The 23,968-nt window shown below is 64.3% G+C and overlaps 3 protein-coding genes across 5 annotated transcripts in view; all 3 read left to right on the top strand.

The window, feature by feature from the left end:
* Positions 1-1,824: 1,824 nt before the first annotated feature.
* On the top strand, positions 1,825-4,478 carry LOC114507486 (histone H2B type 2-E1). Its single transcript, XM_028525280.2, has 2 exons — positions 1,825-1,960; positions 4,209-4,478. The coding sequence occupies exons 1-2, from the start codon at positions 1,832-1,834 to the stop codon at positions 4,443-4,445; spliced, it is 366 nt and encodes a 121-aa protein (XP_028381081.2). The 5' UTR covers positions 1,825-1,831; the 3' UTR covers positions 4,446-4,478.
* A 1,918-nt stretch (positions 4,479-6,396) lies between these two features.
* Positions 6,397-19,737, top strand: IQCA1L (IQ motif containing with AAA domain 1 like). The gene is made up of 19 exons (XM_028526205.2): positions 6,397-6,407; positions 6,986-7,313; positions 8,183-8,302; positions 8,590-8,775; positions 10,713-10,784; positions 12,198-12,403; positions 12,862-12,946; positions 13,415-13,510; positions 13,665-13,740; positions 14,171-14,277; positions 15,026-15,109; positions 15,212-15,267; positions 16,079-16,161; positions 16,337-16,444; positions 17,048-17,247; positions 17,664-17,750; positions 17,981-18,158; positions 18,525-18,763; positions 19,325-19,737. The coding sequence occupies exons 1-19, from the start codon at positions 6,397-6,399 to the stop codon at positions 19,427-19,429; spliced, it is 2,427 nt and encodes an 808-aa protein (XP_028382006.1). The 3' UTR covers positions 19,430-19,737.
* Positions 19,738-21,372: 1,635 nt separating this feature from the next.
* The window catches only part of ASB10 (ankyrin repeat and SOCS box containing 10), a 37,144-nt gene continuing 34,548 nt past the window's right edge, over positions 21,373-23,968 (top strand). For 2 of the 3 annotated variants that reach the window (XM_036011056.1, XM_028526210.2), the window contains exons 1-2: positions 21,373-21,949; positions 22,765-23,032. In XM_036011056.1, the coding sequence (XP_035866949.1) occupies positions 21,583-21,949; positions 22,765-23,032 (635 nt within the window). In that variant the 5' untranslated portion in view covers positions 21,373-21,582. Of the gene's footprint in view, positions 21,950-22,209; positions 22,596-22,764; positions 23,033-23,968 lie in introns of those variants that run through there. The other variant, XM_036011057.1, reaches the window with a different exon arrangement.

The following is a 23,968-nucleotide window of genomic DNA, read 5'->3' as shown; positions in this document are numbered from 1 at the left end:
GGGGTTTCAGGGCTCGTGACGGTCCGTGGGAGATTTAAAAAAGCCCCGGGTGGTATCAAAACCCCCAGGGAGCTCGTGGTCTAATGGGAAAGCCCACCGGACCGGAGAGGGAGGCGGCGTAAATCAGATGCTAACTGGTGACTTGGGTCTTAGGGTGCAGAGGATTCCGAGGGAGGGAAGTTTTCCAGGAGGCGGGACTTGGTCCTCTCACAGCAAAGAGGAGAAAGCCCTTCTCAAATGGCCCTGAAGTCCGAGAGCTGCTTGGGAGGGCGGGGGGGGGGGGGGGGTGGCAGTGGGGGCGGTTGCGCAGAGGAACAGTGGGTGTTGGGTGAGAAGCCGGGTCTCGGAGGCCAGAGGAGGGGCTTGGACTCCTGGCTCCTGCTGCTCGGTGCCCTGAGTGGGGTTCAGAGCACGGTGGCCTGTCTCTCCTGGCTCGGGGGGCCTGTGGCATCAAGAGTGACCTGGGGTGGGGAGGGGCTGGGCTACATTACAAACTTGTGAAGGTCGCTGGGTCTCTCTCTGAGTGGTGTACTTCAGGTGCGAAGGGATGGGGTGCAGGGGAGGGTGCTTCAGAGCCGGGGTGGGGAAAGTTGGCTCAACCATCCAACAGAAAAGCCAGCCTCAGAAATCCTGAGAGCGCTCACGAAGCCCACAGAACAGACACTTCTGCAAACACCTAAGAGGAGCAGTGCCTTGTGCGGGATGAGGAGCAGGCCTCCGGGTCCTCTCGGGCCTCAGCTCGGGGCGTGGCCGGGTGCCGGGGAGGGGGTGGCAGGGCCAGTCCAGTGCGGGGTGCTCGCTCCCACCCGTGTGCACCCCGACAGGTGATGCTTGTCTTCGCTGTCCTCCCCCCTCTTCCCGATTCGGATGACCTCCCCCCCCCCCCCCAGCCTCTGCCTTCCTCGTGGCTGCAGGTTCCTTTAATCACACCCTTCAAGGCCCCGGAACACCGCCCACCCGCAGGTGCGAAGGGAGACAATGCGCTCCGTGTAACAGCCGCCTTGCCCTGCCCTCCTTCCGCGTGGGCAGCCCACTTCCACGGGGACCCCGCCTCGTCTGCTGTGCGGGAGCGGCCTGGGTTTCTCCCGCCCCACCAGGGCTCCCGGCCCCGGCTTCCCGCCACAGCCGGCACCCCGGCAGCCTCCCTGCGCCCCGCACACGCCGGTCCTGCTCGGCCGCCTACACCGCAAACCTTTCCCCTTCTTCCCGTCACAGCTGCCCTCTTCGCCCCAGCTGAGCAGTGGCCACCCTACAAGATGCTCATCCTGATTTGTTTCGCGGCGCCTCCTCTGGCCACTGTAGGCCCCACCGAGTTCTGAACTGTCCCCAGCACACACTGTGGCCCTCTCTCTGGCTGTTCCCTGACTGTTCCCTGCGACCCAGTCCTGTCTCTTCCCCTGTGTTCCGGGGTCTTTGGGCAGTGCGGGCCTGCGTCCCTTCCGACTCTCCCCAGCACTGAGCCATGCGAGCCCAGTAGGTGCTGGGTGACTGCGTGGCCGCCTGGTGGTGGGTGAGCCCCAACAAGGTCGTGATCTGCGGGTGGGGGTGATTGGGGGTGACCGGCTGGCAGAGAGGGGTGGGGGAGGGTTTCTGGTTCGGAGACAGGAAATCACTCGGGGGCAAGGAGAGAGCAATCACCTCCTTCAAGGTTAGCCCAAAGCCTGTTCTGGATAGGGTGGGGCCAAGCCCCTCCCCCCCAGCCCAGGTGCGGGTCCCCAGCCCCACCTGGCCTGCCGCTGCCCACTTCATAAAAGCGTCCCCCAGGAGCGGAGGCAGCTGTGGGAGGAGGAGGAGGAGGAGGAGGAGGAAGAGGAGGAAGAGGAGGAGGAGGATGAGCAGGGAGCATGGGCAGCAGCCGTCTGGGGCCCGAAAGGGCCGGCGCTCCAGAGACAAGAAGTCCCGGAAGCGGAGCCGGCGCAAGGAAACCTACTCGATATACATCTACAAGGTGCTGAAGCAGGTGAGAGGCGGACGTGGGCATGTGTGTGCGTGGAACGTGCCGGCAGAGAGCCTTGCGGGGCAGGGGGGTAGGCGGGGGGGGGGGTGTCGGCACACCGTCCCCCTTTCCAGGGGGTCGGACTTGATCTCGAGGGGCCCTACCCCTCTCAGCACCTGCTGTGCACCTGTGCTGTGCTCCCCACCATGGCCCGAAGCTCACAGGGCGTTTGGACAGAGGAGCTGCTCCGGCGGAATGTTGGGTGATCATAGGCACGGGATCAAAAGATGGGGAAGGCCGGGGTGGGGGGAAAGCCGGGCTGAAGGGGATCGCTCGGGCGCCAAACACGTGCTGGTGCAAACGGGAAGTTCCCGTGCGTACCGGCTGGGCGAGGCACACTTTGTGGGAACTTGGCCTAGGGGAGGCCGTGCAGACGGGCGGCCCTGGGTCCCTGGGGGTTGGTCTGCCTTGCACAGGAGGACGCTGAGGCCCACGAAGGGTCACTGGGTTGACTGGCCACGGAACCTGACAGCACCTGAGGACGGAACCCCCTACCCCCAGCTCCGGCTAAGCCCTTGAACACTTCCTGCTGGTCGCCCCCTAAGCCCAAGGCGCCCTCTCTGTTCAGGCAGCCCACTCCCTCACCCCTGAGGAGCACTGACTCCTGGGACTCGCTCACTGACAAACTTTGGGGGCACCCGTGGGTCCCTGGTAACCAGTATGCCTGGAGGACCCCAGGCTGAGCCAGGGCCAGGAGGAGGCAGGGTGGCTCTGTTCCCTGCCCAGGTCTCTCCAATCTGCCTGAGATTCTCACTGCCCCCCCCACATTAGATGAGACCCCAGGGGCACAGCCTGTCCCCAGTCTGAATGCCGTGAGCAGGTTCAGTGACGGGATAACCTGGGTCTCTGGGAATGGTGGGGCGGAGTGGCCAGGAGGGCGGCACCAGAGGACGGACCCCAGTGTCCTGAAGAACATGGCGGGGGGGGGGGTGTGGTAGTGGGTATTAGGGAGTCCTGCAGCTTAACCTAACTTTGGCTCAGAACTGGGAGGAAGGGTGGGGCCAGGGCCAGCCTTGCCGGGGAGAGCTGCTGAGCCAGTCACCCAGGCACCCTGCACACCCCTCTGGTGGGGGCCGCTGCTGCACCCCACCGGCAGCCCTGAGGAGAACGGGATGTGATGCCAGCTCCTGGGCTCCAAGCTAACCCAGCCTCGTCGGGGCTCGGGCTGCCTGCGGTCAGCAGCGACCAGAGGCGTCCAGTTCTGGCTGAACCGTGGGTGTGATGGATGTCCTTGGGGAACCACCTGTCTCCCACCCTACAGAAACACTTACTGTCCACCCACTCCCATGTGAGGATGGTCTCAGGTCCCCGCCCGTTGTTTTACGAGAGACCACCTAGTTCAAAAGCTTGTGTGACAGAAGAGGACACTGAAGCCAAGGAAAGGGCCTTTATCTGAGGCCACAGAGGGAAGAGTCATGGTCCAGCCTCAGAACCCGGGTCTCCTAACGCCCCTCGTCCGGTGCTGAGATCGGGTCGTAGGGGTGTGCTCTCTGGAGGGTAACTCGGGAACAGCCCACCAGGCTAGGTGCACACACCCTTCCCCTGCCAGTCCCACGCCTGGGAATAACCTTCCTTTTGCTCGTACACGTGTGCAAAGACATATATTTACTATAACCCAGGCTGATGGCAAGCAGAGAGCACCCCTAGATGCCCATTAGGAGAGGAATGAGGGTACAGGCTCCGATCCCTCCGCACTCTGTAACACTGTGTAAGTGCATGCGATGGGAAAAGCTAAACGCTGTGTAACCAGTTCCATTCCTCAAAGGCAGATGCCGACATGGGCTTGTGTAGGAACTCCAGAGCGTTACCTCTTGTGGTTAAGAGCAATGTCTCCTTCTTTTTTTTTTTTTTTAAAGATTCTATTTATTTATTTTTAGAGAGGGAAGGGAGGGAGATAGAGAGAGAGAGAAACATCAATGTGCGGTTGCTGGGGGTTATGGCCTGCAACCCAGGCATGTACCCTGGCTGGGAATCGAACCTGCGACACTTCGGTTCACAGCCCGTGTTCAATCCACTGAGCTATGCCAGCTAAGGCTGCAATGTCTTCTTTTTTAACTTGGAGATGGTGGTATGAAAACGAATCCTTATTTCCATGTCTCCTGGCCTCTGGGAAGAGGTGGGGAGGTGTCCCTACAGCCCCACGTCCCCAGCCTGCAGCTGGGGTGTCAGGCCGGGCTCCCTCGTCCAAGCGGCCCCGCCCTCCTTCCTGCAGGTGCACCCCGACCTCGGCATCTCGTCCAAGGCCATGAGCATCATGAACTCGTTCGTGAACGATGTGTTCGAGCGGCTGGCCGGCGAGGCCGCCCGCCTGGCCCAGTACTCGGGCCGAACCACACTGACGTCCCGGGAGGTCCAGACGGCCGTGCGCCTGCTGCTGCCCGGCGAGCTGGCCAAGCACGCCGTGTCCGAGGGCACCAAGGCCGTCACCAAGTACACCAGCGCCAAGTGAGCCGGGGCCCGAGCTAAATAAAGGCTGAACTGCTCCTGTGCGCTCTGGTGGCTTCCAAAGGGGACGTGTGAACGTGAGGTGTGATTTGGGACAAGGGTACTGCCACTTTTCGTGGCCACCGAGGTGGAATGATACCACTCACACTTTAAAAAAAAAAGAAACTGCTTTCTGGGTGTGCCCCATGAGTGCACGTGATAAATATTATGCAGGGGTTGGTCCAACCCACGGCCCGGCCCGTGGGCTGCACGCAGCTCAGGATGGCTGTGAATATGGCCCAACCCAGAACCGTGCATTTACTTAAAACATGATGGGAGTTTTTTGTGATCCCATGTTGCCGTGTATTGAATGTGTGGCCCGAGACACCTCTCCTTCTTCCAGTGCGGCCCAGAGATGCCACAAGGTGGGCCACCGAGTCAGGAGTGAGCTGACATTGGACCTGGCCAGGGCTCCCATCACGCCCTCTCTGGGCCTGAAACTCCTCCCGTGTCCCTCCTCCAGACCCCATTTTGTGAGGCCATTCCTGGCCAAGTATCGCTTTGGCCCCTGGCCGGGCCCAGGGGCCGGCCACACAGATGTAACCCTCACTGCACGACACAGAGGGCCCAAGCCAGCTTCCGCATAGCCTGCTGGGGTCTGTGAGATGGTTTTCATTCTCCCCTCACACCTTCTTCCCCTTCGTTTCAGACCAGATTGGTGGGAAGGTGTTTTGAGACTCCTGGCTCTTTTCCCCCAGTTGTGTTTCGAAAAATCTCAGATCCACAGAAAAATTGCAAGACAGTACGACGGCCACCTGTAGGTCCCTCCCCTGGCTCACTGCTTTGCATCTGACTCCATGTGCCTTCTCCCTCTCTCTCCCTCCCTCCCTCCCTCCCTCTCTCTCTCTCTCTCTCTCTCCCACTTCTCCAGCCGGCGGGCATCTGGCCCATATGTGCTCTCCCCAGCACTGGAGGATGGCATGGAGGGGCAGGCGTCAGTGACCAAGTCCTAAATCCCCCGTGTTCCCCCTGTGCCTGGATAGACTCGGCCGGTCCCCTTCAAGTCCATGTGCAGAGGAGACCCTCTGTGGTGGCGGCTGCTGCCGAGACACGCCCTTCCTGCTCATGTCCCCATGAACAGAGCCTCACGTGGCGGTGGGAGATGCGAGCCAATTATCCATGCGTGGGTCCCCCAGCTGGAGGGGGGGGCGGGCCCAGATCTTCTCCCCGAGCCTCAGCCCTTCCCGACCTGCAGGGGGTCTCCCACCTGGCTGCTCCAGGTGCCTGCCGTTCAGACACCAGCAGCGTCTGTGTGTCCGGGAGCCCCTGAGGAGTGCCCAGCCTCAGGCCTACTCGGACCGCGGCCTCGGAGCCCACATTTTGGACGTGATCCTCGGGTAACTCACGTGCACACTGACGCCTGAGGACTTGTCTCTGGCCCCTCCTTGCTGCTGCCTCCCCCGTCCCCTTTCCGACTGGGTCACCGCCCGCTGACCAGGGTCGGGAAATGACATTGTGTATCTTCCGAAGAATGGTTCCCGGGGCCTCCCAGGCAGTCACGCAGCAGGACGGGGCTGGGTCGGCATTGAGGAACACAGGGTTCCGAGGGCCGAGACGTGTGGCTGCGGCAATACCTTTAACAGGAGAAACATCCACCGGAGCCTTGCTGCTAAGGGGGACTCCCAACAGGGACTGTTCTTTTGTAGGGTCCTCACAAGGAAAGCTGGCCCCGCACCCTGCCCTGACTTTCCCAGGCTTGCTATGGGGGAGCCGGCCCTCCCTTCAGGGCTCTGCTTCCAGAATGTCCCCTGAGATGGGTCCCCAGTCCCTCCCCTCACAGCTTTAGAACATTGGGACAATGGGACAGAACCCTAAAAACTGGGCTGTTTGCCGGGTGGAGTCGGCGTGGAAGGAACCACAGAGGTTCTGTGGATTCCGCCACCAGCTCACCCAGGACAGCGTGGGGAGTGGGCACCATGTCTGAGGGGTGAGTGGGGGCTGCAATGGAGCCCCCCCAGGGCTGGGAGAGCAAACGGGGAACTGCCTCCTGCTCGAGATCCTCTCAGGCGGGGGCCGAGGGGCGGGGGCCGAGGGGCGGGGGTCACGCTGGGCCAGCCCGGCCTGCAGAATTTCTCACCGCCTCCCTGGCTGCCCCAGCCTGTGGTCAGCTCTCACTCCTGGGACTTCCCCTGGACTGTGAAATCCAGAGCTGGGGGTCTGCACTCACCCCGCACCCCAGCTGCCGCCCACCATCCTGCAGACCACTTCAGCATCCCCGGGCTGCACCCCCATGCTGCAGGGACCAGCCACCGCCAACTCGGGAGGGCCTCTTTTGTACAGGGAGCCCCTAAGAGCCGTGGACATTCTCCACTCTTGTGGAAACCCCAATCTCACACCCTAAGCCCAGCATCCCCAGGAAGGAGCCCTCCCCCTCCCCCTTAGCATCACACCTTTTGGAACCTGAGTTCTCACTCCTCAAAAGGCCCAGCAGCGCCACCCCCGCCCCCACATTCCCAGCAGCCTCTGATGCGCAGGGCACCCCAGAGCATGCTGCCTCCTCTCCAGGGCTTACCAACACCTCTGGGACTCCTCCCACGTGACCCTGCAAGAGCTGCTGAACCAGGAGCAGCCCCTGCTCCAACCCGCGCCCAACCAGGAGCGGCAGGCCTTCCAGTACCGGCTCTCCTTGCTCTACCTGTACTACCTGGCGCTGCTGCGCAAGTTCGACATCCTCTACGACCAGATGGTGCAGCCGCAGAAGCGGCGGCTGCTGCGGCGCCTGCTGGACGGCGTGGCGGGCCGCGTGCTGGAGCTCAAGGACGAGATGGTGCGCGTGGACCTGTGCGAGTACCACTACCTGGACCGCTTGCTGCAGGACCTCCAGCTCACCCCGGTGCGAGTGCGAGGCGGCGGGCGGCCACACCCACGTGGACGGTGGGGGTGCGGCTGGTCTTGATCTCCCTGAGACCTCTGGAAGGGAGGGAGGGCAAGGGAGGGGTGGGTCTTGGTCTCCGGAGAGGGTCTTCAGGAACGGGGACGGCGGGGTGAGGGTGCATGCAAGTAGATGGGGGGTGGTGGGGGTGTTGGCTAGAGAGTCAGGCTGGATGTCCCAGTGGCTGGGAAGACCCACGAGCTGTGAGGGGTTGGCGAAGAGTCCTGTGCCGGCTTGCTCCTCCAAGCGCGGTCTGGGGACCAAAGCATCAGCACCACCTAGGAGCTTGCTAGAAATGCAGAATCTCTGGCCACACCCAAAGCTACTCATCTGCACCTGCGTTTTAACAAGACGCTCAGGTGATCTGAATGCACCAGCAGGTGCCAGAGCGCGGCACTCCTGCGCTGGCCTCCCGTGGGCCCCAAGGGCACGACTCGCCGCTCCACATCCCAGACAGCCTCAGAGCTCCCCCGGCCCCCTGCATCCAACCCAGCTGTGGGCTCGAACAAACAAACAAACAGATGTCCCAGGCCCTGCCTTTCTGATGCGGTGGTCTGCAGAGGGCCTGGGAGTCCTCATGTTAAGAGCTTTCCGGCTGATTCTGCTGCACAGCCAGCCTCGGGACCACTGCCCATTAGCTATCCTCCTCCTGTAGGATGCAACTCTGGCCACACGGTCAAGGCCGGGGAGAGAGGGGTGACCACTTCCCGCTGCGGGGCTCCGGGCTGGAGGACCTCGGTGCCGGGGTCTGTGTGAGCAGCTGGAGACAGTAATGGGTCAGCCAGGCGGGTCCCGTGTCCTGACCCTCCATCCCCCACGTCGCCCCAAAGGCAGAGCTGGAGGTTCCGATCCTCAAGTACTTCCGGCAGGAGCAGTCCGGCACTCTGCACGACCGGAGGCTGCTGCTGGACGAGATCCTGGGCAGGAAGGAGCCCGCGGCCTCGCAGGAGGCAAGTCGTGGGGGCGTCCTCCTGGACCCCTCCCGTAGCTCTGCTCCCACAGTGGAGATGCGCCCACCTGACAGCGCTCTTCGGGTGACCCCTGGCCTCCTTCCGGGCTGCTCGCGTGTCCTTGCACCCTTCCACCACCGAGACAGAGGGGCAGGACTAGACGGGGGTGCCTAGATGCCCTGGGAGGAGCACGCCCCCCCACCCCACCCCAGCATGCCCTTTAGTGTCTGATTTCCCAGCCGCCCACCTGATGCGAGCCCCTCCTCCTCCTCCTCCGCTCTGGCCAGAGCGCTCCAGAAATGACCCGGATGGAAGCCGTGATCCTGCTGCAGACCGCCGAGCGGGCCAGGCAAGGCCGGATCCGAGCCAACTTCCTCCGGGAGATTCGCAGACAGGAGGAGCGGGATCGGAAGATGAAAGAGGGCGGGATGCCCAAGTTGAGTCAGGACCAGGCAGCCGTCACCATTCAGAAGGTAACTCACCGGAGTCCAGGAAGAAGGGCAAGGGGGTCACCTCCTCCGGGAAGCCTGCCTGGCTTAGCAGCGGCTGGCAGAGGGGCAGGCTTGGATTCTGTGGCCGCAGAACTAGATCCTACATGAGGGACTTTGACAAGTCAACAATCACATATCTTATTTGTTTATTGTTTATTCTACTGTACCTCTTTGTCCCCAGAAGGAATGGAAGTGGGGTAGCACGAAAGGCCTATAGACAAAAGGATCACGACAGTTAGGGGAGAATGATCAGAGTCAGGTGGCAGAGCAGAGTAGACGACCATTTCAGAATGTCTTCAGAAACAAGTCTCTGACACACCCACCCTGAGCCTCCTGGCAGCCGAGGCGAAGGGACACGTGACGGAGAGAATGGACGGGACCCAGGCGTCCTCAAGGTCTGTGCCCTCTGCCGTCACCCTCTGCTTTGACGTGGGACTAATGTGATCACACCCCACCCTGCTCACTGCAGAGCACCCAGCCCCGTCCCCGGGTGTCCCTGTGCCGTCTCATCATTCTGGTGGCCACTCCACACCTCCCAGCCCCTGCTGTGCCCTCGGGGTGTGGGCCAGCCTCTCTGTCATCTCGCATGAGGCCGGGCGGCAGCGGCACCAGCCCGACAGCGCTGGAGGGGCCCTGGGGACATCTCAGGGCAGCAAGGGGCCACAGACCAGCGTTCCAGTTCCCCCACCGCCCAGCAGCACTGGCCACTCTCACGTCTCAGAATTCCCATCGCCCTTGGTATAAACACCCCACTCCCGGGCGCAGAGTTGAGAACCCTGCTCTGTCACAGGCCCCACTCGCCCCCTTTCCCCTCCAGAGGCAGGCCCAGAGTGACTGGCATGGGGCTGGGTTTGTCTGTCCCCCTCCCGCAAGTCCCAGTGCCTTAAAACCTCTGTCTGCGGCCCCAGACAGGAAGCTTAGAACCACTTTCTACCAAAACCCAAAAGCAAGCCAACCAACTAACAGACGTCACCCCTGAGAACAGATACCCTTTCCAGGTGGGATAGATTTTGATTATTGATCAGTAGGTGGAATGTCCCGATTGGAGCCCCTGCATTTGGGGGCCCGGCCCGGTGTCTGACTGCCCTATGGAGGAGGAGGAGGAGGGGGCCCTCGCCTGCAGGGCTCGATAGAGTGAGGCTTCGGAGAGTAGGGTCGGCCCCACTCCCCGCTGGGAGCCAAAGCAAGTCACTTTGTCCCTGGTGCCAGACATCCAGGGTACGGAGACCCTGCCTCCCTGCTCCGAGTTCCCCAGCACGTACGCTGATCCAAGGCTGTTACTGTGGGCCTGGCCTCTGCTGGTCCCAGGAGCCGGGGCAGGAGCCTGCCCTGCTCCCTCGGCCCAGCGCCCCTCCCCCCCGCCGCTGGCACCGGGCGGTCCATGGGGTCTGAGGGCGACCGGCGGCCTAGGAGAGGAGCCCTGGGGAGACCCAGCCCCGGCCTCGGCTCTGCAGAGACAGGCCCTGCGCCTGGGAGAGACCGTGTCCCGTCTCCAGCCTCAGTTCCACGTGTCAAACACGCAGGGATGAGTGAAGGGAGCTCCGCGACCCCTGCAGCACTGACGTGTGTGCACGTGCCTGGGGGGAGTCAAGTATCTGTTTCGGACACTGTGGGTGTTCTGAGACGGGGCAGTGGCGAGGGCTTTTTGCAGGAGGTGGTGCTTGGGGCCTCAAAAGATACAGCAGATTCAAGGGTGGAGAGGAGGAGGGAATTCCTGGGGAGCCTGGGGGCCTGGGGGCATCCCTGCCTCAGCGTGATCTGGGCTGTCCGGGTGCCTGTCCCCCGAGTCCCGCCTAAACCTGCCCCCCTGGGCAGACCTTCTGGAGAGAGCGGCTGCTGCTCCGCCCCAGGGCTGAGCCCAAGCGCCGTGTCCCCGAAGACACGGAGTGTGGGGAGTGCCTGGGCCCATGTGTCCCCAGGTGTGGAAAGGCTACCTGCAGAGGAAACACACTGAGCAGGACCGGCAAAAGGAGATGGAATTCATCGGCATGGTGAGTCCTTCCCTGGCCGAGACGGGGGGGGGGGGGGGGGGGGGGGGGGGGGGGGGCGCGGGGCTGGTGGGGTGCGGGGCTGGCCCATGCAGGCGGCGCCTCTGCTAGTCCCCATCTCTCTGAGCCCCGGCCACAGAGCGCGGCCCTGTACAGCCCTCGCTGCCCACAGTGCCCACCACTCAGGACGGTACTGGGTGTGATGGAGGGGCCAGGCCAGTGCCAGGGTATGCCAAGGATCCTTCAGGGTTTGGCTGAGAAAAAGGGAAGGACAGGGAAGCCACGGCCCTCCCCACCCTCCCTCCCCTGGAGCCCTCAGAAGGATCTCAGATGTGGGCGTGGGAGAGGGACGGTGGTGGTCCAGTACCCTGGACCCCAGGTCCATGTGCCTGGCTGGAGGAGGGGCTGCCCGGCAGGAGAGAGAGCCCCAGGGCCCAGCTGGGGTGGGGCTCACCCCCTCACCCTGGAGCATTTTAGGGCCATGGGCTCCCCACTTGCTCGGGGGGCCCCAGACTCGCTTCTCCTCTGCACACAGGGAGAAGGGCCGAGTGTGAACAACGGGAGGTGAGCGTGCGTGTGCATGTGGGTGTGTGTGGGAGGCGAGAGGGGCAGGTCCTCCTCCCTGGATGTGTCCGGCCTCTGTTCTCCCACGCTTCCTTCGCCCAGCTGGTCTCCACGGACGGACCCCTGGGCTGGGGCTTTGCAACTGGCAGAGCTGGGGTGTGGGGGGTGGCGCGGGGCTGAGCAATGGGTCTGGGGGGGAGCCAGAGGGATCGGAGACAGGGCCGGGGTGGCTGCTCGAGGAGGTTCGTGGTTTCCAAGGAGAGTGGGGCCAGGGTTCTCCGCATGGGAATGGAGGTCAGGGACTTGTTGGGGGGCTGATGAGCTGAGCCCCCAGGAGGCCCGGGGTCAGGCTTTGGTGGGGCGGGGGGCGGGGGGGGGGGGGGCAGGGCGCGGCGGTGGGTGAGGAATGAGCGGGCCGCCCGGGCCCATCAGCAGTGTGAGCTCAGCGTTTTCAGTAATTGTCTCTGCGCACAGTGATATTTAAAATACATTTGGGAGCCAATGAGGCGGGAAAGTGGCTGCGAGCGAGGCTGCCAAGGCGGGCGCCGGGCGGGGGTGCGGGTGGGGGCTGGGGCCGGAGGCTCGCCGGGGAGGGTGTGCTGGGGGAGGGAGCGGGCAGGGGGGCCCACCCGGATGCATCTCGCAAACTCATTATCAGAGTAATTTACACAGACGAGTTTCGGCTCCAAACACAATTTCTCCTGATGCAGGCATGCCCGGCGTTCCGTGTGGGTGTGCATGTGAGGCACGTGTGCCAGGGGCGCGTGGGGGTAGGTGTGCGGGCCCGAGGCCGCGTCCTCCCCGCTCCCGCCCGCTCCTGAGCCCCATGGCCCCTTTCCCGTGTGTCCCCAGCTGCCGTCGCCCAGCCTCGGGGAGGACTCGGGCATCCTGTTCCAGGCCAGCATCAGGGAGGACGCCAGGAGGCTCCTCCAGAAGGAGAAGGAGGAGGAGTTCCAGCTGGCCACGGTGAAGACCTGCAACTATCTCAAGGAGACCGAGGGGCCCTACATCAAGGAGGAGATTCAGGAGCAGATCCGGCAGTGGTTCATCGAGTGCCAGTCAGTGCCCCCCAGCCTCGGCGGATGCGGCCCTCGGCCCCTGCCCCTCTTCGCCCCTGTCCTCCCCGCTGTCTTGTCCTCCGGTCTATAGCCTGGGCCCTCTTCTCCACTCACCCCCACGCTCCCGCCACCCTGCTGACACACGGGCTTAAACCTGGGGCCCCCCGCCACCTACAGGACCATCTCCGCACACGACTTTCTGTCTCCCCAGATGGAAAGTGCCAGCACGAAACAGGGAAAGCCTCCAGGAATGTCCCCGGAGGAGTCTGTCCTTTCTATTCTGTAACTCTCTGTTCCTTCCCTCTCCCCCTCCGACTCCCTGGCCCTTCATCTTCCTCATCCTCCTCTCTTTCCATCAACTCACCCACCCGCCCACCCACCCTGCCGCCCACCCCCCACCTGCCCATCCGCTCGTCCGCCCACATGCCCATCTCTCCCACCATCTTGTGTTCACTTAGCGCCCTCACCGGCCGGTTCCCCGATTTCCCGGAGGAGTCTTTAGGTGGATCCCACCTGATCTTCTCAAACAAGACTCCAGAGGAGGTACCCCGGAGCCGGGGGGCGGGAGGCCCTTCGTGGCTGGTGGACCGGAGGTGACAGAGGGTGCCGAGTGTCAGCTGAGGGTGGCGCTGGGGCGTGGCGCCGGGTCCACCTCAGTGCAGGCAGAGGGGGCCGGAGGAGACACACGCCGTTCGGAAGGCCCGTGGGGGGGGGGGGCACCTGCTGCCGGAGCAGACGTCCTGGGCTGGGTAGAGGAAGTATCTGCAGAGACCACTGTTCCCCACAACCCCACGGGCCGGAGAGAGCGCCCGCTCTGGTCAGAACACTGGGTCGCCTGGTGCCCCTCTTCCGGTGCCTCAGGGACGTCTCTGGGCTCTCAGCCATCTGGACCCCACAAGTTCCCGTAGGCCTCGGGGGTCCCGAGTCCACCCCAGCCCCAGGCCCTGGGTTCTCTGGCTCCTGTAACATGCCCTTGGCCTTCTCCAAAACGTCTTTCATCCTGGGTCCCAGGTGAAAATGGAACTGGAGATGCAGGCCCAGGAGAGCAAAAAGAAGGACCAAGAAAAAAAAAAGGAGAAGGAAAAGAAAGAAAAGACCGGGAAAGGGGTGAGGCCGCTGCTGGACACGTGGGCCCGGTGGGCAGGGGGCGCAAAGCCTGAGGGGTCACCTGGTGGGAAGGCTGGGCTGGGTGGGACCTGGGGCCAGAGTCTGTGAAGGGCGAAGGCGAGGGGGCCAAGGTCAAAGGGTGTTTCCGTTCTAGGAAGCAGACACGATGCTGAAGGTGCTGCCGTCCAGATCCGTCCCCCTGATCAGTGCTGGGCATGAGGAGTATAAGAGTAAGGGGGCCGGACCGCGGGGCCTTGGAGTGACCCTCGGTCCTGGGGGAAGTGGACATGGGCCACATGGGTCCTGAGGTGGCCCCGTGTGTGTGTGGGCCAAGGGGAGAACGCCAAAGGGGGCATGGGCAGGCGGGGCGGGGGGCAGTACGGGTTTGGGTCTGAATCCTGCAACCATGGGCCTTAGGGTCAGGCCTCTGTCAGTCTGGGGAGAAGCAGTGCCCGGTAATGGGGGGAGGCCAAGGTCAGGTTCCTGGCCCATGTGTGCATGTGTGTGAGAGAGAGGCAGACTCCCAAACAGAGAGCGAGAGAGAGACAGCAGAAAGAGGGGGACCAGCCTTGCTCCGCGTGAGCGTGGGGGGGGGGGTGTGTGGGCGTGCGAGTGCACCTGGGACCCTGACCTGCACCCCGCCTGTCTCCCCACGCCCAGATGTGTGGAAGAACCGGCCTGACAACACGTACCCCAGTCTGAGCTTTGACCCCGAGGCCCTCCGGATAGAGAAGAGGAAGGAGATGGAGATGGAGATCCGGGTGCAGGTGGGCACGCACTCAGGGGGGCCTCCCTGCCCACTCCCTCTCCCCGCTCGGCCTCTGTCCACTCTCCCTGCACGCCCAGAGCCTGCTCGTACATGTGGCATCTTCCGACACTCCCTTCCCCGTGTAGCCCGTCTCAACCTGTCTCGGTCCCCACTGTCCTCTGCCTCCCCGGGTCCCTCTTTCTCCCCCTGAGCCTGGAGGTAAGGAAATGGGATGGGGGCGGGGCCTCTGAGCCAGGGTCCCACCCACCATCATCCTCACCAACACTTAAGAGCTCCTTTGATGTGCCCTTGGCATATCCGGTCCCATGGTCTTCCCAACGACCTCTGAGGCAAGCACCGCGATTTTCCCAATGGTATGTGTAAAAAAGTGAGGCTGAGAGGTCACTTGACCCTTCAAGGTCATGCAGCCACTCGCTCCAGGGCGGGTCTGGGGCATCCGCTGAAAGCCCATGCACTCCATCCCAGGGGGCATCTCCCTACATGGATGCCAGCTGAGAGCAGGGCTCTTGCAGGAGCAGAATGTTAGGGATCAGGGTTAGGATCGAGTGTGGACAGGTGCAGGGACCAGCAACCAATGCCAAGGCCAACAGTTTCCGAAAGAACCAACTCGGGAAAGTTGGTGGCCACCTGCTGCCCTCTCTGGGCTCACTGGCTGCGCTCTGAGACTGCTGCCCTCCTCTCCGGCCTCCCCCCCCCCCCCGCACCCCCCGCCGGCAGCCCCTCCACGCCCTCCGCTGTCTCCGCAGGTGGATGAGCTGATGCGTCAGGAGCTGAAGACCCTGCGCCTGGCTGTGGACCGGGAGGAGGACAGACCCTTCAAGGCTCCAAAGGCAAGATGAGGGGCCCGACTGGGGTGCGAGAGGGCACACGGCCGGGGGGGGGGGGGAGGCGAGGGCTGTGGGACGATTTCCTACGTGCTTGTTTCCGACCAGAAAAAAGATGGGAAGAAGGCTGGGAGGAAGAAGGAAAAGGATCTGACCCCGGACAGGTAGCAGCCCTTCCCGTGGGTGGTGGAGCAGGCCCTGGCCCAGGGCAGACCTGGCGGCTGGTCCTGGTTCTGTTGCTGTGTGGCCTGGGGAAAGTTACTTGACCTCTCTGACTCCCTGTCCCGATCAACCAAGCACCTCCCCTGCCAAGCTCACAAGAGAGCTGTGCCCACCAGGCAGAAGCCTAAGAAAGTGCTTGGAAATGATGGTGCAGAATAAGATACAAGTGGCGTGTCGCTCTCAACGCTCCCTCCAACCTCCGCCGCAAGCAGCCTTGTCCCTTCCAAAGCCACCTCCCCCTGGACGCCCCCCTGTGGGGCCTCGAGGAGCCTGTCGGTGGCCCCTTTCCACTCACTCCTCTGGAGAAGCCAGCCGTGAGCACAGCACAGTGACACTAGTGACTTGAATGGCCACCCCTCCCAGGCGTGTACGCCTTAAATGTGGTTCCTAGGAAGAGGGTGATGAGTCACCCAGACGACTGACGGGGTGGCGGGTGGGTGGCGGCACTCCGGGCGAGGAGCAGACGGGCGGGGGAGCACCACACAGGCTGCCGGTCCCCCCCCCATACACCTCCTCTGGCACCCACGACGTGCATGCTGTGGGTGGGCAGACGGTCTTCCGGGCCCGTGGGCTGGGGCCACAGTTCCTGACGCTGGCTGTGTAGTGACGTGGCTGATGTTGATCACAGGATGTGGGGCAGGAGGGGGCGGCCCTGAGCCCCTTTCCTCGTGCCTGCGACAGCACCCCACTCCCCTCTCTCTCTCCCCGTGTCCCTTTGTCCCTGGGGCCCCGCGCTGTGCCACCCTCGGCCAGGTCCATGTCCTCTCTGTTTGAGGAGCTCGTTGTCTATGGCTTCCTGAAGAAGAGCGAGACCGTGGCGCTGAAGGACTTTGTGGGTGAGCCCCCTCCCAGCCCCCGCTCCCAGGCTGCGGAACGGTGCCCAGGACCCCTGACCTTCACCTTCCTGGTGGCCGACAACCACCCTCTGAAATACACCTTCCCCCCAGGGGGTTCTGTCCCTTGGCCCTGCCCAAGGGGGTGCCACTCACCAGGTGGCCACCTGCCCTCCAGGTGACTACCTCTATCTTGGATCCACTCTGAGTCTGGCCAGCAAGCTTCCCATGCCTTCCCTGTTTGACATCCGACAGAACGTGGCCTTGTACGGGGTCCTCCGGCTCGGTGAGAGGCCCCGGGGCGGGCGGTAGCGTGGCCAAGGAGGGCCTGTCTGGGCTGTACCTCCAGTGCCCCATGCCAGGGACCCCTGTCGGACTCCTCTCGCTGACCCCTGACCCCCTGCCCCTGCTGGAGGTCACGCCCAGCCAGAGCCGCCCGAGGTCATGGGGGCTTTGCCCTGCTGAGAAGCCCACACTTCCTGCCCCTTCCTCGATCCCAGGTGACGCCCCATAGTCTGTCCCATTCCCGGAAGACCGGAGGTTTTCTGGGGCAGCTGACCCCACGCCCTCTCGTCACTCCCCTTCTTAACGGAAGGGTGGGCGCTGCGGGCACGGGAAACAGAAAGGACCCTGGAAGGGGCAGGGGGCTCCCTTCTGCCACCCAGGTGCAGGCATCGCAGCTGCAAGTCCTCTAGGCATCGCTCTCGACCTGCTGGCCTGGGGGCTGCCTGCTCAGGCCGTAAGGGGGGCAGCAGGGCAGCCAGCACCGGAGCCTCCCCCCTCCCAGCCCTCACCTTTGGCCTCTCCTGACTCGGTGGGCCAGCCCTGGGCCAGCCCTGGGCCCGCCGCCGGCCCACCGCCTGCCCCCGGCCCCTGTTTGCTCTCCCAGGCTCCGCAGACATACACGCCATGGCTCCCCTCATCCGCTCCCTCCTCCTGGTGGGCCCCTCGGGCATGGGGAAGAAGATGCTGGTCAACGCCGTGTGCACGGAGACCGGCGCCAACCTGTTCGACCTGTCCCCGGCCAACCTGAAGGACAAGTACCCGGGCAAGACCGGGGTGCAGATGATCGTGCACATTGTCTTCAAGGTTCGGCGCGTCTAGCTCTCAGACTGTGACAACAGGGTGGGGGGTGGGGCGGGGGGAGCTCGATGCTCAGGAGGTCACCCCGCTGCCCAGCCGGCGTGGCTCCAGGAGCTGGGGAGGCCCTCACTGGGCCCTGCTAGGAGCTTGTGGACACCTGAAGCCCCGGTAACGGGGGAGGTGCGGGGGGCGGAGGGAGATGCAGCTAGCCGCGCTCTCCAGGGAGGGCAGGGACGCTGCTCACACTGAGGTGTGTGTGATGTGTGTGCAGAGGGCTGGCGGTGCTGGGAGGGGGTTGGCAGGGTGTGGGGAGTGAAGGCCGGAGTGCCCAGGTCTCCCTTGCCCCAGTCCGGCCCTGGCCCTGGGTCAGACCCTCGCTGAGGGACCTCTGGTGCCGACTCTCCCTTCTGTGTCTGGGTCAGGTGGCTCGGCTCCTCCAGCCCTCGGTCATCTGGATCGGGAATGCCGAGAAGAACTTCTATAAGAAGGTCCCAAAGGAAGAGGAGGAGGTGAGTGGCTGCAGGCAGGCAGGCAGGCAGCCCGAGCCCCTGGCAGGCCACTCCAAGCGTCAGCCGCTGTGTGGCCTCGGATCGGTCCCCTGTGTTACCTCTGTGTCCTTAAAGCGGGGCCAACAGCCGCTCCCAGGGTCCATGTGGGCGTGCTGGTGCCCTGAGCACCTAGAAGCCTGTACGGTGAGTCACCCTGTGCCCACCACCCTGCCCCCGTCTCCCCAGAGCAGATGGATCCAAAGCGAATAAGGAAGGACCTCACCAAGGCCCTGCAGCTGCTGGGCCCCGCAGACCGCGTCATGCTGATAGGGACCACCGACCAGCCGCAGCTCGCCGAGATGAAGGGGCTGTGCCGGACCTACCAGCGGATTCTCTTCATGCCTCGGCCTGACTATGCTTCTCGCTATGGTGAGGCCCGGGGACCCGGGGACGGGCCAGAGGAAGGGTCGGGGGTCCACCCCTGCCAAAGCCTCCCCACCCTTCTTCCCAACCCCCACTGCTGCTCTGGGCAGCCCCTCCGCAGCCAGGCGCTCTGGGAGGGCTCGCTGCTACACGGGCAGCTCAGGGAGGGTCCTGGCCTGGCAATGTGGACGCTGGCAGGCCCCTTGAGTCCCCGGGCCTTGTTTCCTGGTGCTGAGTGGGGAGGGTGACCCCCTCTTCCTGGGTGGAGAGGCTCGCTCTCCAGGAGCACACAGCTCCTTCCAGACACAGGCGGAGGCGCCCACCGCTGCCCCCTGCCCCGTGTCCCCCCCCCCCCCCCCCCGCTGCCCGCAGTGCTCTGGAAGCACATGGTGGAAGCCCAGGGAGCCAAGGTGACCCAGAGCCTGGACCTCAGTGCTCTGGCCATGGTGTCCGACGGCTACACGCCCGGCCGCATCCTCCAAGCCATCCGCTGGGTGCTCACCGAGCGGCGGGTTATGCAGTTGTCCAAGCGGCCGCTGGTGGCCTCCGAGTTCATGGCTCAGCTGGCACAGCTGGAGCCAGTGCACAGGGAGGAGGAGGAGTCCCTGAAGGTGAGTCTGGGGGGACACAGACGCCAGGGGGGAGGGTGGCGGGCCAGCCCCACCGAGGGAGCCGGCTCTCTGGATCGCCCCTCTCTCTCTCTGCTCCCCCACGGAGTTCGGCCTGGGAGGGGACAGAAGTCACAGGGCATGTGGGCGGGCCACCTCCCCTGGCTTCCTGGTGGGAGCCTGAACGCGCCACCTGTGGGTGAGGAGTCCTTGGTTGGTTCTGGCACCAGCTGCCGTTCACTTCCCCACCTCTGGGTCAGCGGCCGCCCCCAGGGTGGTGGGGTGGCCGTGGGAGCAGGGGAGGGAGGGCCGCAGGGCGGGGGGAGCAGGACTCGCCCCGACAGGGGCTGACACCGTGGCCTGGGACGTCCGGTGGGAGCAACAGGAGCCATGGCTCTGGCAGGATGCCAGGCCCAGGAGCAGAGGAGAGAAGGCTGCGTGGACACAGACCCGTAGGGATGGACGGGGTGAGAGGTCAGGAGGCGGAACCCAGGGCCAGACCCCATGCACTTCTCCTCCTCCCCTTCCTCCCTCCCTCCCTCGCTCCCTCTTCCTCCGACCCAGGACTGGTACTTCAAGACCCCGCTGGGCATGAGCAGGCTGAAACTCGACAAGGAACAGGACGCCAAGGGGGCCAAGCTGGCGAAGGATAAGAAGAAACAGAAGTGACGGCTGAGGCTGGGCGCCCGAGGAGGGGCACGGTGGGCCGGGGCTGAGCCTCCCGGCAGAGGGATGACGGGGCAGAGGCATAAAGGCCCAGATGGCTCTGGGACCAGCTCTTGTTGTCCGTGTCTGGGCTTCTGCCCTCTGCTCCGGGCCACCCGCCCCCACCTCGCACCCCACCCGCTCCAGGCCCGCTGACCCCGGGTCCCTGTCCTCTGACCCCGCCCTGTCATTTTCCTGTCCTGGCTCCCCACTCCTCCTCCTCCTCCTCCTCCTCCAGGTATGGAGGTGAGGACAGGGGAAGGAAGGAGAGAGGGAGAAGGAAGGTCTGGGGAAGGAGAGAAAAGGGGGAAAGCAGCCGTCTGGGGGTCTGGGAGTCCAGCCCCGTGCGGCCTGACGCCCGGTGTGGGCTGCCCGGTCCTGTCCTGACTCTGGACCTCGGCGTCCTTGCCTGTGAAGTGAGGAGAGGTCCCTTCTCCTCGAGGGTTGGGTTAGTCCCACCAGGTGTCCGGGAAGCCAGGGAGGAGGCGGGCTGCAGGGGAGAAAGTCTGTGGGGAGACGGAGGCACCTGTGGCTGCCGGAAGACCCAGTGTCTTTGCTGAGCGGTCTTCACCTCTTTCCTCTGGGCGCCCCCTCCCACCTGCCCGAGCTCGGCACTCTGCCCTTGACCCAGAGCCCGGCCCCAGGGGGCTGAGTGGGGCGCTGCCCCTGCCTGCTGGCGGAAGTCCACCTGTGGGCACCCCTCATCGGGGGGAGGGGGGAGAAGAGCTGGGGGCTGGAGCCTGGAAACTCGGGGAGCCCCAGGGTTCTTCCGGAAGGAGCAATGTGAAGAGTGTGAATAAAGGTCAAGGTGTATTTCACAGAGTGGAAAGGCCACGAGAGCCAGGCGAGGCGAGACCACCGGGATCACCGGGACCGCCGCCTGGGCAGTGGTGGCCCAGCGGAGCCCGGGGGGGGGGGGGGGGGGGCGGGTCTGAGTTTTCTTTCTCCCTTTTTTCATTTTATCTCCCCAATGAAAGTCGTCTCATTACCCTGACGTGCCTGAACGGGCACAGCCTCTTCCTCCTTCTTCCTTTCCTGCTGAGACTCCTTCTACCCATGGCAGATGGAGAAGCCATGGGGATCCAGGGGTCACCCAGGGAGACGGGGGGTCAGGGCTGGGGTGAGATGGGGGTCACCACTAGGATGGGTGGGGGGTGTCAGCACTACGATGGGTAGGGGGGTCAGCACTAGGATGGGTGGGGGTCAGCGCCCAGGATGGGTGGGGTTCAGCACTAGGATAGATGGAGGGGTCAGCACCCAGGATGGGTGGGGGGTCGGCACCCAGGATGGGTGGAGGGGTCGGCACCCAGGATGGGTGGAGGGGTCAGCACCCAGGATGGGTGGGGGGTCAGCACTAGGATGGGTGGAGGGGTCAGCGCCCAGGATGGGTGGGGGTCAGCACTAGGATAGATGGAGGGGTCAGCACCCAGGATGGGTGGGGGGTTGGCACTAGGATGGGTGGGGGGGTCAGCACCCAGGATGGGTGGGGGGTCGGCACCCAGGATGGGTGGAGGGGTCAGCACCCAGGATGGGTGGGGGTGTTCTATAGTGGCCTGTGAGAGTGCTAGTCCCCCGGGTAGAGTATATCTTCCTAAGAACCCCTGGAGGGGTAACTCACAGAGGGGGCCTTCTCTGTCATCTGTCACTGCTGTGCGCCCCTCCCTGAGGCCTGGGAGGGTGGAGGCCTGGGGCTAATTGGCAACACGTGGGAGGACAGGAAGAGCCCCGTGCACCCACCTGCCCTGCGCCTGGGACCAGAGCCCCGGCAGCTGGGGCCTCTCGGCGGAGCCCGTGATGGATGAGAATGAGGCCGGGTGGGAAGCAGCAGCTGCAGAGCCCCGCCCCAGCGCTGCCGCCTCTGCCCCGCAACCAGTCCTCACACCGGGGCCCATCGCTGCCCACCTGGGCTGCGTCTTCCTTTTCCTGTGAGGTTGCAGCCGATGCCACCACCTGGGGGGGCCCTTCAATCCTGCTGTGAACAGCTCTGGGCAAAGCTCAGGGTTGCAGGGTCCCATCCTGGCTGGCTGTCCAGGCTCCTCCCTAGTCCCCGCTGCCAGCCTAAGCCTCATCCCCCCCCCCCCCCCCCAGAACGACAGTGAGGACAGTTGGGGCTATTTATGGCTTGGCTCCCCTGCCCCTCCCCCTCCCCCAGCGGGCCTCGCCCGGCTCGGGCCCAGCGCCTGCCTGCCCAGCGCCCTGAGTCCTGTTTCTCTGGCTCCCTCTTCCGCCAACTGGCCATGCCTGGGAGAAGGGGCTCCCCTCCCCACTGGGGGCACCATCTGGGGTGTTTCCCCGCAGCCCCCGCCTGCCCCTCCCGGGAGCCCCCTCGGGCGTCGCCGCTGCTGTGCCGCGACATGGCCCTGCAGAATACCCTGTACACGGGAGACCTGGCCAGGCTGCTGGAGCTGTTCCCCCAACACAGCACGGCCGACCTGCTGCTGGAGAGCCGGGCGGCGGAGCCTCGCTGGAGCAGCCACCAGAGGGGTGAGGCCCGGGAGGGGGGGGGGGCAGGTCGGGGGGGCCGGGCTGACTGCATCGGGCACAGAGGCACCACGCACTTGAGGAAGAGAAGCAGCCTCTGGCAGTTCCCCCCTCACCCCAGAGCTTGCCTCAACCTTGGCCCAGGAGTGAAGTCATGCGGAGCCCAGAATAGCTCCTGCGGAACTGCGTGGCCGGGCCGGGCTCAGCCCCGGCTCAGCTCAGCTCAGCTCAGCTCGGAGACACAGAGACCCTCTCCCTCCGTCCCTCTGTCTGTGTTTCCCTTCTTTTCGTCTCCTTGCCTTCGGCCCCCAACTTCCCTCCCCCCACACCCCTGCCCTCATGAGCTGGTCCCCAGAGGAGTGCAGGGGGCAGGAGGAGCCGCCGGGTGACAGACACGCCCTGTGTGCCAGGCTGGTGGAGAAGCCCAGCAGTGAGTCTGCCGCGGACCCGGAGTCTGGCCCAGGACCCATCGTCACCCGCACGGCCTCGGGACCCGCCCTGGCCTTCTGGCAGGCGCTGCTGGCCGGGGACGTGGCCTCTGTGTCCCACATCCTCGCCGACCCCAGCACCGGCCTGACCCCAGACTCCGTCTTTGACACGAGCGACCCGGAGCGATGGAGGGACTTCCGCTTCAACATCCGCGCTCTGAGTATGGGGGGGGCGGTGGGGGCTCTGTGGGGTCTGTCTGCACGGGAGGAGAGGGGAGGCTGGGAATGGAGCTCTGGGCTCCCTCTTCCCGGCCTCCGCCCCCGCCCCCGTTGCCTGGCGGCTCTTCGCTTCCCTCCGGGACCTGAGGCCCGCGTCTCCTCTCCCCCCAGGACTCTGGTCTCTGACGTACGAAGAGGAGCTGACCACCCCGCTGCACGTGGCAGCCAGCCGGGGCCACACGGAAGTCTTGCGGCTGCTGCTGAGGCGGCGGGCGAGGCCCGACCGTGCCCCCGGGGGCCGTACCGCCCTGCACGAGGCCTGTGCCGCGGGCCACCCGGCCTGTGTCCACGTGCTGCTGGTGGCAGGGGCCGACCCCAACATCCCGGACCAGGATGGGAAGCTCCCTTTGCACCTCTGCCGGGGGGCCGGCACCCTCGAGTGAGTGACTCCTCATCCCAACCCCCACCGCAGTCTGGGGGGAACCAAAGGGATGACCTCAGGGAAAATGGGGGAGCAAGCTTGCTAGGGACTGGCAGGCTGGGTGGGCTGGATGGAGGAGTCAGGGCTCCGCTGGGGAGTCAGCAGGCAATGGCTCCCCGAACCATCCAACCAGTGGTCCTGGGACGTTTGGAAGGGCCTGCACTTGGGACAGTTCCTGCTTCCCCAGAGGCAGTGGAGGGCTGTGGCAGGGGCCGGCTGCCTGGCCTGCGCTGGACAGTTTGTCTGGGTCCATTCTGGGGCTCCATTCTGGACTGTAGAGTTTTCATGTGTCCCAAGTTTATCCTGCGGTCCAGGGCTGTGCTAAGTACGGCAACGGAGGCACGGTCCTGCCCTTCGGGACCAGCTACCCAGGGATCCAGGCAGACTGTAAGGACAGCGACTCCCACTGAGAGCCTGCTCTGGTCCCTGTGGGCAGGGTCTGGTTCTCAGCTCGGCAGGTCTGGCATTTCCAGACTGGCCAGCACCTCCTTAAGGGGCTCAGGGACCGAGTCCCACTAACCACACTCACAAGAAACTAATGGATGTACCCAAACAGGACAACGTATTATTCACTGTAGGGAGTATTCCAAGTCATTACGCTCTGTGGGTAGGGAACTTGGGAGGATGAGTCCCCACAGTTCTTTGGCCAGCATGGAACCCCACAGAGGAAGCCTTGGCAAATCTGTGACTCACTGCACCCACAGTGGAGGCCCTCTCTCCGGACGCACAGCCGCCCAAGTTCACCTCTGGCCCCTGAATGGCCTTCAGGGAAGCCCACTGACTCATCACACTGAGGTGCGTCCTGCACCAGCATGGCCAGGAGAAATATAATGAGAACCACGTGGTCATTTAACATGTTCTGGTAGCCTTGCTCCACAATGAACAGAGACAGGT

This window comes from Phyllostomus discolor, chromosome 10 (genome assembly GCF_004126475.2).
Source record: "Phyllostomus discolor isolate MPI-MPIP mPhyDis1 chromosome 10, mPhyDis1.pri.v3, whole genome shotgun sequence".
Taxonomy (NCBI): Eukaryota; Metazoa; Chordata; class Mammalia; order Chiroptera; family Phyllostomidae; genus Phyllostomus; species Phyllostomus discolor.
This window is presented reverse-complemented; position numbering and strand designations above follow the sequence as displayed.